This window comes from Bubalus kerabau, chromosome 17, assembly GCF_029407905.1.
Source record: "Bubalus kerabau isolate K-KA32 ecotype Philippines breed swamp buffalo chromosome 17, PCC_UOA_SB_1v2, whole genome shotgun sequence".
Taxonomy (NCBI): domain Eukaryota; kingdom Metazoa; phylum Chordata; class Mammalia; order Artiodactyla; family Bovidae; genus Bubalus; species Bubalus kerabau.
In genome coordinates, this window is record NC_073640.1 from 17,169,324 (window position 1) to 17,181,582 (window position 12,259).

The 12,259-nt window shown below is 60.1% G+C and overlaps 2 protein-coding genes across 7 annotated transcripts in view; both read right to left on the minus strand.

Moving 5' to 3' along the window:
• Window positions 1-526: 526 nt before the first annotated feature.
• PABPN1L (PABPN1 like, cytoplasmic) lies at window positions 527-3,616 on the minus strand. 3 transcript variants are annotated; one of them, XM_055552351.1, is made up of 7 exons: window positions 3,289-3,615; window positions 2,794-2,932; window positions 2,411-2,463; window positions 1,773-1,879; window positions 1,578-1,665; window positions 1,010-1,152; window positions 527-910 (listed from the first exon to the last, which is right to left on the minus strand). In XM_055552351.1, the coding sequence occupies exons 1-7, from the start codon at window positions 3,580-3,582 to the stop codon at window positions 871-873; spliced, it is 864 nt and encodes a 287-aa protein (XP_055408326.1). In that variant the 5' UTR covers window positions 3,583-3,615; the 3' UTR covers window positions 527-870. The 3 variants fall into 3 exon arrangements, with proteins under 3 accessions (XP_055408326.1, XP_055408325.1, XP_055408327.1); XM_055552350.1 differs by having other exon boundaries at window positions 2,794-2,986; XM_055552352.1 differs by lacking the exon at window positions 1,773-1,879 and having other exon boundaries at window positions 2,794-2,986; window positions 3,289-3,616.
• Window positions 3,617-8,465: 4,849 nt separating this feature from the next.
• CBFA2T3 (CBFA2/RUNX1 partner transcriptional co-repressor 3) overlaps window positions 8,466-12,259 on the minus strand; it is a 54,321-nt gene continuing 50,527 nt past the window's right edge. For all 4 annotated transcript variants that reach the window (XM_055551350.1, XM_055551347.1, XM_055551346.1 and 1 more), the window contains one exon: window positions 8,466-11,509. In XM_055551350.1, coding sequence (XP_055407325.1) covers window positions 11,210-11,509 — 300 coding nt within the window. In that variant the 3' untranslated portion in view covers window positions 8,466-11,209. The remainder of the gene's footprint in view (window positions 11,510-12,259) is intronic.

The window sequence follows — 12,259 nt, forward strand, 5'->3', positions numbered from 1 at the left end:
TGGAGCCCCAGAGGAGCTGTGTTCGAAACTTGAGCTGATAACTGAAAGATTACAAGGCAAAGAGGGTTGCTTTAGAGAAGCCCACAGAGAGGTTTTTTAGTTACTTAAGGCCGTGACCGAGTGTGTCTGCAGCCCAGACCCACAGCTTCCTTCCTCAGCTCTGAGCTGAGCGTGATCAGCGCACACTGCCCCTTCAGGGAGAGAGTGGGGCATCTGTCTGGGGGTGGGGGTGGTGATGCGGGGCACAGGCAGGGGTCCAGCATGGAAACCTCTGCATTCAGGTCTCACCAGGGCTGGGCCTGTGCCAGGTGCACCATCCCTCTGCCCCTCGTCATGGGGCGAGCACGTGTCCCAGAGGCCACCAGACCTGGGGTGAAGACACACGACAGCTTGCCGCTACGGTGTGAGGAGGCTGCCCGTTGGCTGTTAGCGTGTGTCTCAGACTGAGACACCCATCAACTGCTTTCTCTGCACCTGAGGAAACAGCGTCCAAGTGAGGCGAATTAAAGGGGACACTCTTGCCATGTGCTTTTAAAAAATATTCAAGTTTAATAATTTATGCTTTACCAATAAGATACATATTTCTACTTTTCTATAAAAGGCGTTAGTGGAACATCCCTGATTAAGTCAAGCCGGCGCTGACCCCGTGGTGCCCGGACCTCACCTGCCCACAGCTTCGTCCCATGCCCTCCACAGCCCCGACTGGCATCCGCGCCAGGCCCACCCTGTGCCCTGCTCCGTGCACGGTGGCCTCGGTAGGGTCCGGCAGTTCTCCAGAGGAATGAAGGGGGCGGGGAAGTTATTCTTAGGAGCACCGCTGTTGATTCCTGACCCAGCGGCAAACCCCACTCTCAAAATCCGGTCCTCACTTCAATATGGAGAAAACCACGGTGAGAATCTTCCGCGTCCCCTGCGGGAAGGAGAATGGGAGGTGAGCGGCCTCCAGAGCTCCGCCCACCGAGCCCCGCCCTGCCCCAGTAGGTTATCGCCCTCCCAGGGCCCCGCCCACCGGCTCCGCCCTCGTGGCCTGAAACGGGCCCCGCCTTGGAGGCCGCCGTGGGGGAAGGATCCCACTCTGGCGCCTGCGTGTCCTCGAAGGCCCCCGCGGTCCGTGGAACTGATCCCTGGTAAATTGGTCCTTTTGGGCAGCACCTGGAAACAAAGGCCAAGTCCGCCTAAGACCTCTGTTCTCATATCCTCCTCCCCACCCGTAGCCGAGAGGAAGGCTAAAGCTGCCTTCCTGGGTTTCCCTGCTTAAGGCTCTTAAGCAGGTGAACATAGGCCCCAGCACCCACCAGGCCCTGGCGGCCCCAGGGCATGAGGCTGCCTGAGGCATCAGACCCTAGCCTAGTCCCAATCGTCTGAAGATCCCCACTTAGGCCACAACAGTACCGCTACAGCCTCAGTCAAGCCAGTATCTCCCCCTGCAGGTGGGGTCTGGATCAGAAAGGAAGCCTCCCCCAGCAGTCCAGCAGATGTGCCCAAACACCAGAGACTGGCAAAGGGCCAGGCTGGGGCAGCTGTGTGTCCTTGCCACTCGCCCCACCCCCACCCCCTCGCCTTGCAGTGACACACACCTTGATGACCCGGCCTCGAAAGATGCTCTTGTCCAGCTCTACGGCAGCCTGGGCCGAGCTCTCTGTGGCAAACTCTATGTAGGCATAGCTGGGATGGAGCAGGGGCCAGTGAGGGCAATGCTTACCCAGGCACAGCTGTTCTCCCCAGGCACCGGACCCTTCCTCAAGGTCCCCTCCCCAAGGCCCCACACTGACCCCTTGGGGTGTCCAGAGAACTTGTCACACAGGATGGTGACCCGGTGGATCTCCCCACAGTGGTTGAAATAGGCCTCCAGCTCCTGGGCCGTGCCCCCATAGTCCACCTGCCAGGCATGGGCCATGGTGGGGGGCCTCGTGCACTGGCCTCCCCCTCCCAGGGGCTCCTGCAGCACGTTTTCTTGGTAGAGAGGGGTTGATTGGGCCCCGGGGTGGGGGGTAGTAGCTTGGGCCTCTGTCCTCCACCCCTGTTGGAGGAGGGGACTGGATACCCAGAGGAACGCTCCCCAAGTTCGCTGGCCTAGGCGGGGGTTGTGTGGCTTTTCCCAGTGGAATTCGTTGCCAGTGATCTGCTCACCGGGAGACTGCATGTGGAAACCCTGAATCCCAGGCTACAGTGGGTCTGACCACAAAGGGTCCACACTCCCTCTTGGGGATGCCCCCTCATCGGACCCCCAACCCAGGCCACAGAGGGTCTCCGCTCCCTCTTGGGGATGCCCCTTCATCAGACGCCCCTCCTGTTTCTCCCTTGCAGGCCTGTGTGGCTTTGGAGTCTGCCCCTGAAATGCAGCCCTTCGCCCTTCCTTTAATCCTCTCAGCCAGGAAGGGGCTGCAGTTGCCTTCCTCCCCTCACTCACATTGCCCACGTAGACGGATCTGTGGTCAGCCTCTGCCTTCTCCAGGGGGCTGTCTGTGGAGAGAGGGGCTTCAGGACCAGGGGTTTGTCCTGGGCAGGGGGCTCCTGGCAGCTGCGAAGGGCAGGCGCCCCACCTGGGTGGCTCAGTCCTCACTCCTCCAAGAAGAGGTGCACCCGCATCTCTCGGGGGCTCTTGGGGAAGACCACCTCTTGGGGCTTATCCAGAAGGCCCCACTGCCAGGCTGGACCTCATGGAAACCCCGGCCTCTCCCTGGGAGTTTGCAGTCATCCCAATTTACCAGGAAAGGGGTGCTCAGAGCCATGCAACCGAGGACTCAGCCCCATGGCCCAGGACAGCGGTCAGCCTGGCCTTCCGGCTCCTACCTGTCTCGGGACTCAGTAGCTGCCTGGCCAGCAGGGCCCCGGCGGCTTCCTCTCCTTCATCCAGGTCCTGCACCCTGGGCAGCTCCGGCCCCTGGGCCTGCTCCATGGCCCACAGCTTCAGTTTGATGGCCTCCAGCTCCTGCCAGCACATGGCCCAGGCTGAGCCTCGAGGTGGGACGGCCCCCAGGCATCCCTGGAGCAAGGACAGAGGGGATGGGCCTGCCTGTCTTCAGGTCATGCTGGGGCTCCCCGGAGGGGCGAGGGAAGCCGTGAGGACCCGGGCCTGCAGAAAGCCCCTTTTTGACACCCCAACACACAGAGCCTCTCCAGCTTGTGTGTGGCGGGTGTCCCTACACCCTCCTCCAGGCGGGGGACAGTGGCCTTCTGACCCCTGGAGGCAGAGCTGCAGTGGTCTATCCCCCGGCCCCAGGCACCGGGTTCTCCCGGTTCCCAAGATCCCACTGGCTTCCCCCAGGCGTTCTGCTCAGTGGTTACCTGGTCAGGCACTGGGCACTCAGCCAGGCCCTTCCTCTCCAAGAGAGACAGCAGGAAGCCGGCATCTTCCTCATCGTCTTCCTCAGCTTCCCCTGTCTCCTCCTCCTCCCCCCCAGCCCCCGGGTCCAGATGGGTCTTCTCGGCTGGGCTCCAGGCCCCCCAGCCCTGGGCCTCAGGGTCTGAGGAAGCCCTCTGGAGCCAGGCCTCAGTAGGGGGAGGGAAGAGGGTGCGGCTGAGGAAGGGCCACATGGCAGCAGGGGTATGGGGCAGGCCAGGCTTCCGGGCTCGCTCCATGCCAGCACCTACCCTCACCCTCCTGGGTTTTAAGCCCGCCCTCCCAGGCCAGGTGTTCTCACTAGAGGCTTCAGCGGTCTCCTAGCTGGGGCCAAGCCTCCCCTCTGGCTTCTAGGCCCTGAGGGATCAGAGGCCAGACCCCCGTCCCAGGCCTTTCTTCCTCGCGGGGCGGCCCCTCTGGGACACTTGAGATGGAGAGGGTGCAGCTTAGGTGGGGGGTGGGGCTGGGAGGTCCATCCCCCCACAGCTCAGCCTCACCTACCAGGATGCAGGAGTTGTTGTCCATGGGGTTGTCTATGGGGTTGTTGTCTACACGCCTTGCTGTGTCATGCCTCCAGTGGTCGACCACCGTCAGGATGACACAGGCACAAGCAAGTTATCCGAGTGTGCAGAAGCGAAAAGGGCATGGGGGTCAGAGTAGGCTTACCGGAGAAGGTGGCATTTGAGCCAGCCTTCACAGATTGGGTCAGGCAGAGCCGAGGCGAGTGTGGCCTGGGTGGAGGGAACAGCTTGAACAAAGGTCTGGGGGTGGGGGTTGGGTGCCACGGGGTCAGAGGTCTTGCAGAGCGGGGTACTGGGCCAGAGGAGAGACATCCCTCCTCTTGACCCCCCCTGGATCCCCCACGGACCCTCCCCCCTCAACCCTAGCTCTTAGGTGGGAACCCTTGACAAAACTGCAGGCCTGTGGAGATCAGGCCTGGATACCGGGGGCTTGACGGCAGCTTGTCAAATCCTGGCCTCTTCCCCGCACTCTCCTCAAGGACGGCTGCAGACCTGTGTCCCTGGGTGCCCTGGTTTCCGGTCTCCCCTCCCAGCAGCTGCTCTGGCCTCTTTCTCGCCCTGGTATGGCATCCTCCTGAGTGTTTGCTCACCCAGCCCATATTGCACCCTCTAGGCCGTAGCTGGTAGGTCCCCTTGGACCAGATGGGGTCTCTTCCCTGGGATGCGGAGCTGGGGGACGGGAGAGCTGAAGCCTGTGGACCTTGGGGGGCCACTGGTGGGAGGATGAGGCATGTGCTGTGGGGCCCGCGGTGGCTGCCTTTCTCCTCTTGGCTCTGTTCTCACCTCTGGGGAAGCTGAACTAAGCCTGCATCATCCCTCCTCCACCCCCCGGGCCCTGGAGGGAAAGGAGCCGGCCTGAGCTGGCTATCAGCCTATAGGCATGGCCTGCTAGCTCCCAGCCCTCCTGCCTGCGACAGCTCTTCTCCCCTTGGCTTCACATGGTTTTATGCATTTGCATGTCTGAGGTCCCCGGGGCACTATTGCCACTGTGTTGCTGCTTCCAGGAAGCCCTCCTGATTGCTCCCTCTGTGGCCACAGTGCCCAGGCCTCTGCTGGTCCTGTGTCAGGCACGCGTCCCCAGGTCTCCCCAACCCCGGCTGGCCAGAGTGCCTCAAGGGCAGCACTGAGGACTTGGCCCCGGCCTGAGGGTGGTGGACGAGGACAGAAGTGCGGCTGCCGCAGGTCTCTCTCGTAGCTCAGGGCAGTCAGCTCCCCTCACTTGCGGGCTGAGACTCCATGGAGGGGCTCTGGCCCGGGCGCCTCCCTCTACCTCCACATGGCTGAGCGACAGCATGGCGGCTGTGTCCAAGCCAAGGCCCGGCAGGCTCCTCTGAACTCAGATCTCTGCAATGGAAAATTGCAGTCATCCCCTCTGTGCCGGCACTGCTGACGCACCAGGCCCGCTGGGGCTGCCGCCAGCCGCCTGGCGTGGGGACAGGCTCGCCCCCGCGCTGGCCTTTCCAGTGACGCCGTTCAGAATACACCATGTTCCAGGCTGGGCTGGAGTATTAATAACAGCCTCCTCCTAGGACCGCCCTGGAGCCCGGAGCCCTAGCCCAGGACACCCGCTCTGGGCAGGACCTGCCCTGTGAGCCGGGACACTACGGCAGGGACACCCCGGCTCTTTGGGGTCAAGGTGTCCCTTCCCTTGGCGTCCACCCTCAGAGCTTGTGGATGGTGCCCACACGGCCACAGGGAGGGGTGTTCGGGCTCTTGAAGCCTTGAAGTCAAGGTCGTCCTAACCACCTCGAGGACACACCTTTGAGCGTGCACTGTCCCCCCCCAGCCCTTGGCCAGAACTCAGGAGGCAAGTCATCTGCCCCGTCTTACGGACACTCCCACCCTGTGTCACATGTTCGCCCATCCTCATGGGTCAGGGTCTTGTCCCTCTTGCCTGGCCCCAAGAAGGCCCCCACACAAATCTGTGTGAAATGGGTGTAGATGGAGTTGCCAGACACTCAAGGAGACGCGGAGCCTGTGTTGGTGAATGGTGGCTTTATTCCATGACACAGAACCCACGGGGCCTCAAACAGAGAGATGGGGGGCATGGGAGGGCGGCTGCCAGGACCCTGCCCAGGACTGAGGAAGACAGCCTGACCCCTTTGAGAGAATTAAAACATAGCGTGACATAAAAAGAAGAGGAAGTGGACAGTCAGTCCTTCCCCACCAGGCTGTGTGTGGCTATGCCTGGCTGGGCTCCCACTGCCTGAGCCCCTCACCCACGGAGGCTGGCCTGGCTGGGCCCCTAGCCCTGCATTCAGATGTTTAAGGTCAGGCTCCTGCTGAATCCCTGATGTTGCATTACTGCTGTAGGGGTCTCTGGTGAGGCGCCCCAAGGGGCCGACTTAATTGAAATGAAAAGAAAAGGAAGCAGGCAGACGGAGTTTTCTGGAACACTTCGGACTGTATGGGTTGCTCCAGACAGCCAGCTCCCCAGGCCTCCTCTGTGTGGGGCGTCCAGGCCCCTCGACTCCTCCGCCTCCTCCTCGGCCACAGGACAAATCTGGTGGGCGGAAGGGGGACTGGAAGACACCTGCGGGCTGTGGGGGCCTGGAGGCAGGTATGGGGCCGCAGGGGCCAGGGAGAGATGGGATGGGTGCTGCACTAGGCCTCCAGGGTCCTGGGAACACCAGCCTCATCAGCCTGGGCGGGGCGCCTTCTCCACTCTCCAGCTCTGAGGGGCTCACTCCTAGCTCTGGGACCCCCAGATGGAAGACAGGCAAGGGGGAAAGGTGGAGCCAACAATGAGCACCCAGAGAAGGGGCTCCGGGAGCCCTGGTGTCTGGTGCCAATCACTTGGGGCTCTGTCTCCCTCCCTTCCTGGGGACGCCTCCGGGCAGTGACCCTGGTGACAAGGAAAGCAGCAGGCACCGCCCCCTGCAGTGTCCAAGTCTTGTCAGGGAATGTGACTCCCTGACGGACAGCCCTGATCACAGGGCCCCTGAGCAGCTGTGTGGGCCACCTCCAGCACCTCTCCTGGCCCAAAGCCACCACACTTGCCAGGCGGGGCCAGACTGGCCAGAGCTGTTGCTACAGTGTCGGTCCAATCTGCCCACGATGCCTGTAGTGGAACCTGGTCTGTCCCTGGAGCAGGCCTGGATCCATGGGAGGGGCACTGGGAGGGGATGGCCAAGGTGGCTTTGGGTCACTGAGGGTGTTGGTGCTACACTAGGTCCTGGCTGGGGATGGACTGAGGCGTGGTTGTGTGGGTTAGATGGAGACACATGCATGGCATGCAGACGGGCGGATGGTGGAAGGATGAATGGGGTCTCAGGTGACAAAGAGTAATGGACAGATGGACAGATGGATGGACGGATGGGTGAGAGACTGGATGGCCAGAGAGGTGACCAGATTGGCCGGAGGGATGAACTGATAAAAGGATCAATAGATAATTTACAGATAGCCTGAAGAGATGGGCAAAACAATGGGCAGACACATGTGCTATAGAACTGGGTCAGGCAAGGTGAGTGGTGCCAGGGCCTGGACTCTGGTGTCCTTTTGAGGATATATTGGAAGAACTGGCAAACAGGAGGGAGTCAGGGCCGGTCCTGACCTCTCTCCACAATGTCATTGGGATGAAACCAGAAGGCCCCTCTCCTGGCCCCTTCCCAGAAGGCCGGCTCCTCTGTCCTACGGCCCGTACCCTCCTGGCCCTGAGGCTTTCTCCAGCTCTCCTCTCTGCCCTGTAGCACCTAAGGCTTTCCTTTGGTCCTGGTGGGCCATGGGGACAGGAAGCCTCCTGATTCCGACGGGGTCTGGGGTGTGCCAACCTGCCTACACAGGGAACGGGGGGGCACTGGTCTTTGCCAACAGAATACCCCCAGACACCACCTGGGGACAGTGACACATCCTAGGAGAACGGCCAGAGAGCACAGGGGGTGGGCAAGGTCAAAGGGCCTCACACCAGGGGCTTTCCACACGGGAGTCAGGGGGCCCGGGCCAGCATCTGCCACCCTGGCCTTGCCATCCACCCTGGCCTTGCCATCCTCCCTGGCAGCTGTGGCTGCCGCCCGCCTCTCTCTGCCCTCCTGTCCTCGCTTTGGCCTCAGAATGGGGGTAAAGCTGCTGTTTCGGTCTGACTTGCGGGGAGGGAGACTCTGCCAGCAGCCGCATCCCACAGAGCTTTGGGGTCACCAGTGTGTCCAACCTGGGCCTCCTGGGAAGAGATCCCTGCACACGCACCAACCACCGGAGAGCCCAGGGGTAGCAGGGCAGGACGGCCTTGGGGCACAGAGAGGAGGGGGACCCCTTCTGTCCAGACGTCCTCTTGGCTTAAGAAAGTTAGCTGCTGTAGATGCAAACTGTGGGAAAACACGGACCCCCAGTCCCCCTCCCACCAGGGCTATTCATTCTGAGTTTGCCTCTTCAAGCAGGGCCTGAACACAGCGACTAACAGAAACAGGCTCCCAGGGCACGGAGGAGGCCTGCCTGTGTGACCCGGCCCACACCTTTGGGATCTGCTGACACGGCACCCACTGGGACGCCCCCTCCCTCCCGCTCTGGGCCTCAGCCTTCAACTGTGCTGCCCACCCGGCCACCACCCTCTGACCCTGCGGCCACTCGCTGCTGGCAGGGGCTCCATCTGTCAGCCTGTGGCCGGCCCCTCACACAAGGCTTCTGCAGCCCTGGCCAGCAGCAGGTCTTAGTGTATGAGATACGGGTGTGGGGGCCACACCAGGAAGAGAGCCTTCCCCGGCGGGCTTGCAGCAACCTCTTCCCAGCCACTGGGGTGGGAGGGGCCACCCCAGCTCAGACCCTCAGCCTGTGGTCTGGTCCCGCAGGCTGGTCTGGACTGAGGCCACCATCTGGCCAATGTGCCACCACCCCTGGTGTGCCTGCCTGTCCTTGAAGAGGAGCAGAGGCCAGCCAAGCCCACCTGCGGGGCTGCAGTAGTCCTGACGTCAGGGCCTCGGACCCCCCAACCAGACCCCGGGCTGCCCTGGGCACCACCCGCTCCTGCCTACCTGCAACCTCATAGGAACAGAGGCCAAGGGAAGGTGGGCCTACATCATAGCATGTGCGAAACTGCCATTTCAACAGGTTCAGCGCGTGTAAGAGAGCAGACTGCACACGTGACAGGTGCCTCATGAGAGCCTGAAGCCCACACAGCCCCTGCTCTTCTGAAACCCACAGAAGCAAGCCTCTGAGAGGCTGGCAGCCCTGCGCAGCTCACAGGCTTCCTGGAGGGTGAGAGGTCTAGCTGGGCGGTCAGAGTTAGGGCTCCTGCCAGGTGGGGTTTGAACAGCACCTGGTCTGTGGCGATCGGATGGAGTCCTTCCTCTCAGTACTCAAAGGATAAGTTCTCACAACTCTGGAAAGTAACAGTGATCAACACACACATCGCTGCCTGGCGGACCACAGTTCGGATTTCTCTGAAAACCTAGTTCCTATTCTTTACATACTTCCATGGTTTCTCTTAATTTTTTATTTGGCAAACATCTCTTCTTTATTATCATCATCATGAATATCATCATTTGGACCTCTGCAAGGACTATATACATTCACATTATCATATACCATTGACTTCTTGCCTCTCGGCAGGCCCCTGGGCTCTGGGTTTCAGTAGCTGGTCACTATTGCACTCCAGTCCTGGAACTTCTTACAGCCATGCAGTAAAATCCCGATCAGAGACCGTGTCTGCTCTTTGTTCTCCCACTGAGTACAGATCAGAATTTCCTTATTCCTTTATTTCCTCCTTGAGATCGCTGGGGGAGCAAGTGGGATGGGGGTCAGGGTGAGGCATGGGGCGGGGACTTCAGAGAGACCATCCCCTGAGGAAGAGCTGGACAAAAATGCAGGGTTATATACAGCTGGTCAAGTCTCCAGAAGGTGCAGGGAGGGCAAATTGCTTTTCTTTGTGGGTTTTTTTTTTTTTCCTTTTTCTGCAAAAGTGTGAAGAGAAGAGAGGGGCTGGCTGCAGGAAACACGGGGGCTGGGATGGAGAAACGGGCTGGGCGGCAGGCTCGTGTAGCGGGCAGCAGAGGTAGAGGAGGACGAGGAGGAGCAGCAGTGGAAGGCGTGGTGGCTGTCTCCTCACGCTCAGAAAAGCAGTCGAGAATCAACCCGAAAGATTGTCACAGTTTTGTCTCAGAATTATATTCTTTCTCGGAAGGACATATTAGCACTTTTTTCACAAGTGGAAAGGATGAAATGTGATGGAAATTCACAGAGGGTGTGAGGACGGACAAGATACCCTTCCTGAGCGTGTGCAGATACATGCTGGGTGTGCCCCAGTGCACATGCACACACACGCTTACACACACGTGTGGGTGCCGAGGGCCTCACTGCCCACCCCACGTGGCCCCAGCGGAGGCGCTGCCATGGAGTTGAAAAGAAAGAAGTTGCTTCCTGTTGGACAAAACACTCCAAACCCCAATACCCCATCGCCCCCCAAACAGAATCAAAGCAAGAGAAAAGACGGACATTGGAACAAGCCCAGGCGTGGAGGAAAACAGTGAAAAACATCCTTTGGCAGTGACAACAAAATTTTGGATTTTGACTTCTTGTGTATGTTTTTTGGATTTCCTTTGGAGCAGAGGTGTGTCCGGCGTCCTTGGCTAGCTAGCTGGCAAGGTAGTTTACAGGTATGCTTCCTTTCAGTTCAGTTCATTTCCGTCGCTCAGTCGTCTCCGACTCTTTGCGACTCCATGGACTGCAGCATGCTTCCTTTACCTTTTTTTTTTCTTTTTTTAAAAAAACTTTTTGGATTTCTACTTAAAGCCAAAGAATTTGACATTAAAGGAGAAAAAAATCTGAAATGAAAAATTACGACTTGAGTCTGACATCTTTCTCACCAGCCTCACCGCACTGGCCACACACCCCTGGGGCGGTTTCCGTGAACTGGCGGCTCGGATCTCCGGCTATGAAAGAACAGTTTTCCTTTTCCCTTTTGAATCAGGCAAGGGGAGAAAACCCCAGTTTTCTTTGTCCATTTCTGAGTAGCTCTCTTGCCACAAAGTCCCCCAAAATTCTTCAATGAAAATATAAGCCACCAAACAATTCGATTTTTTCATTGAAGAGAAAGTATGTGAAAGTCATAAAGAGATAAAAACAAGACAGAGAGCGAGACAAGGAGGGAGAGGCGGTTTTGGACGAGCCAGTCACCTCTGGCCAGCATCCATCGGCCGCCTAAAGTTCAGCTGGGGGCTTCTGAGGATTCGGAAGAGGTCGAGGTGTGCTCGTCAGGTAGCTGAGGAAGTCGTGTGGATGCAGTCTTGTTGGTTCTGTTTTCTTTTGGAGAGAAGCAGCAGCAGCGGTGACTCCCATGGTCGGCTCCCAGGGCTGGGTGCGCGTCCTGCGGGCCGGGCGGGGCTGGGCAGTTTCATGGACATCAGGTCCTGGAGGGTCAGCGGGGCGCTGCGTCCAGGGGGCCAGGTGGGCCAGGGGAGGCGGGGCGGGAAGGCCCAGTGGAGCCCGCCTCGCTGGGGCTGGCAGCGGCCGGGGGCAGGCAGGGGCCCAGGCCTGTGGCGGTGTCGGACTGTCCGGGCACGGGCTCGGCCACAGCGGCCGCGGGGCCCTGCAGGCTCTGTCCGCACACATGGTGGTGCTTCTCCCAGTCCTTGTGCTGGCAGAAGGAGCCGCAGTAGCGGGCCGCGTTGCAACCGCTGCACGTCTCGCTGGCCTTGCGCCCACAATTCCAGCAGCTCTGGAGGTGAGGGGGGATGATCAGGGTGGCCCGGGCTTGCCCCGTTTCCCCCAAGCACCCACCCAGCTGCAGGCCAGGCACACGCTCCAAACACACCAGCTCAAACCCAGCCAAGGCATCACCGAGCAAGAAGAGAAAAAAACTCCACTCCCAGGCTCGCAGGTGACCCTCTGCAGACAAGGCCCCTTGGCTGGGCCACTCTTGGGGGACAGGCTCCCACCACCCCAGCCCACCCCAGACAGGTTCATGGTGTGCCATGGCCCCTTCCAAAGGGGATCTTTCAGGAATCCCTCCTAGCACTGACAGGGCTTTGATACCAGAATGTCACAGTCTGGGCAGAGTAAAGGGGCAGTGAGTGCCCACAACTGCTGAAGTCCTTTCCCTACCACTGGGCCTCTGCTTTTTTTTGGAACAAGCAATGACCCCAGCCACCCACGTGAGCAGAAGGTGGGCAGGGATTCTACTTTCGAAAGGCCAGAGGCAGCAGCGTGGGCTGTGGGGTGGGGAAGCCAAGCCACCCTAGGAGGAAGGACCATGTGCCCAGGCAGCCTCCTGAGCCTCCTGCTGGCCACCCTCTGCAGGTGTGCCCCCAGCTCCCACCCTCGCTGCTCCCTGCATTCCTGCAGGCTCACTCCCTCCAGGACTGCCCGGACGGACGACCCTGCTTACGGGCTTCCCTGACACCCACCGTCCCCCGCATGCACGTCCATGGCCTGAAGCAGCACAGGCCATCCTCCTGCGTCCCCACTC

Bases quoted from the DNA above. Each gene is read 5' to 3' on its own strand.
- PABPN1L (XM_055552350.1), bottom strand. From the start codon at position 3,582: ATGGAGCGAGCCCGGAAGCCTGGCCTGCCCCATACCCCTGCTGCCATG. The intron at 1,666-1,772 runs GTCAGTGTGGGG...GCTCCATCCCAG, and splicing joins TTCTCTGGACACCCCAAGGG to CTATGCCTACATAGAGTTTG. The intron at 1,153-1,577 runs GTGTGTGTCACT...CTTTGTTTCCAG, and splicing joins TTCGAGGCCGGGTCATCAAG to GTGCTGCCCAAAAGGACCAA.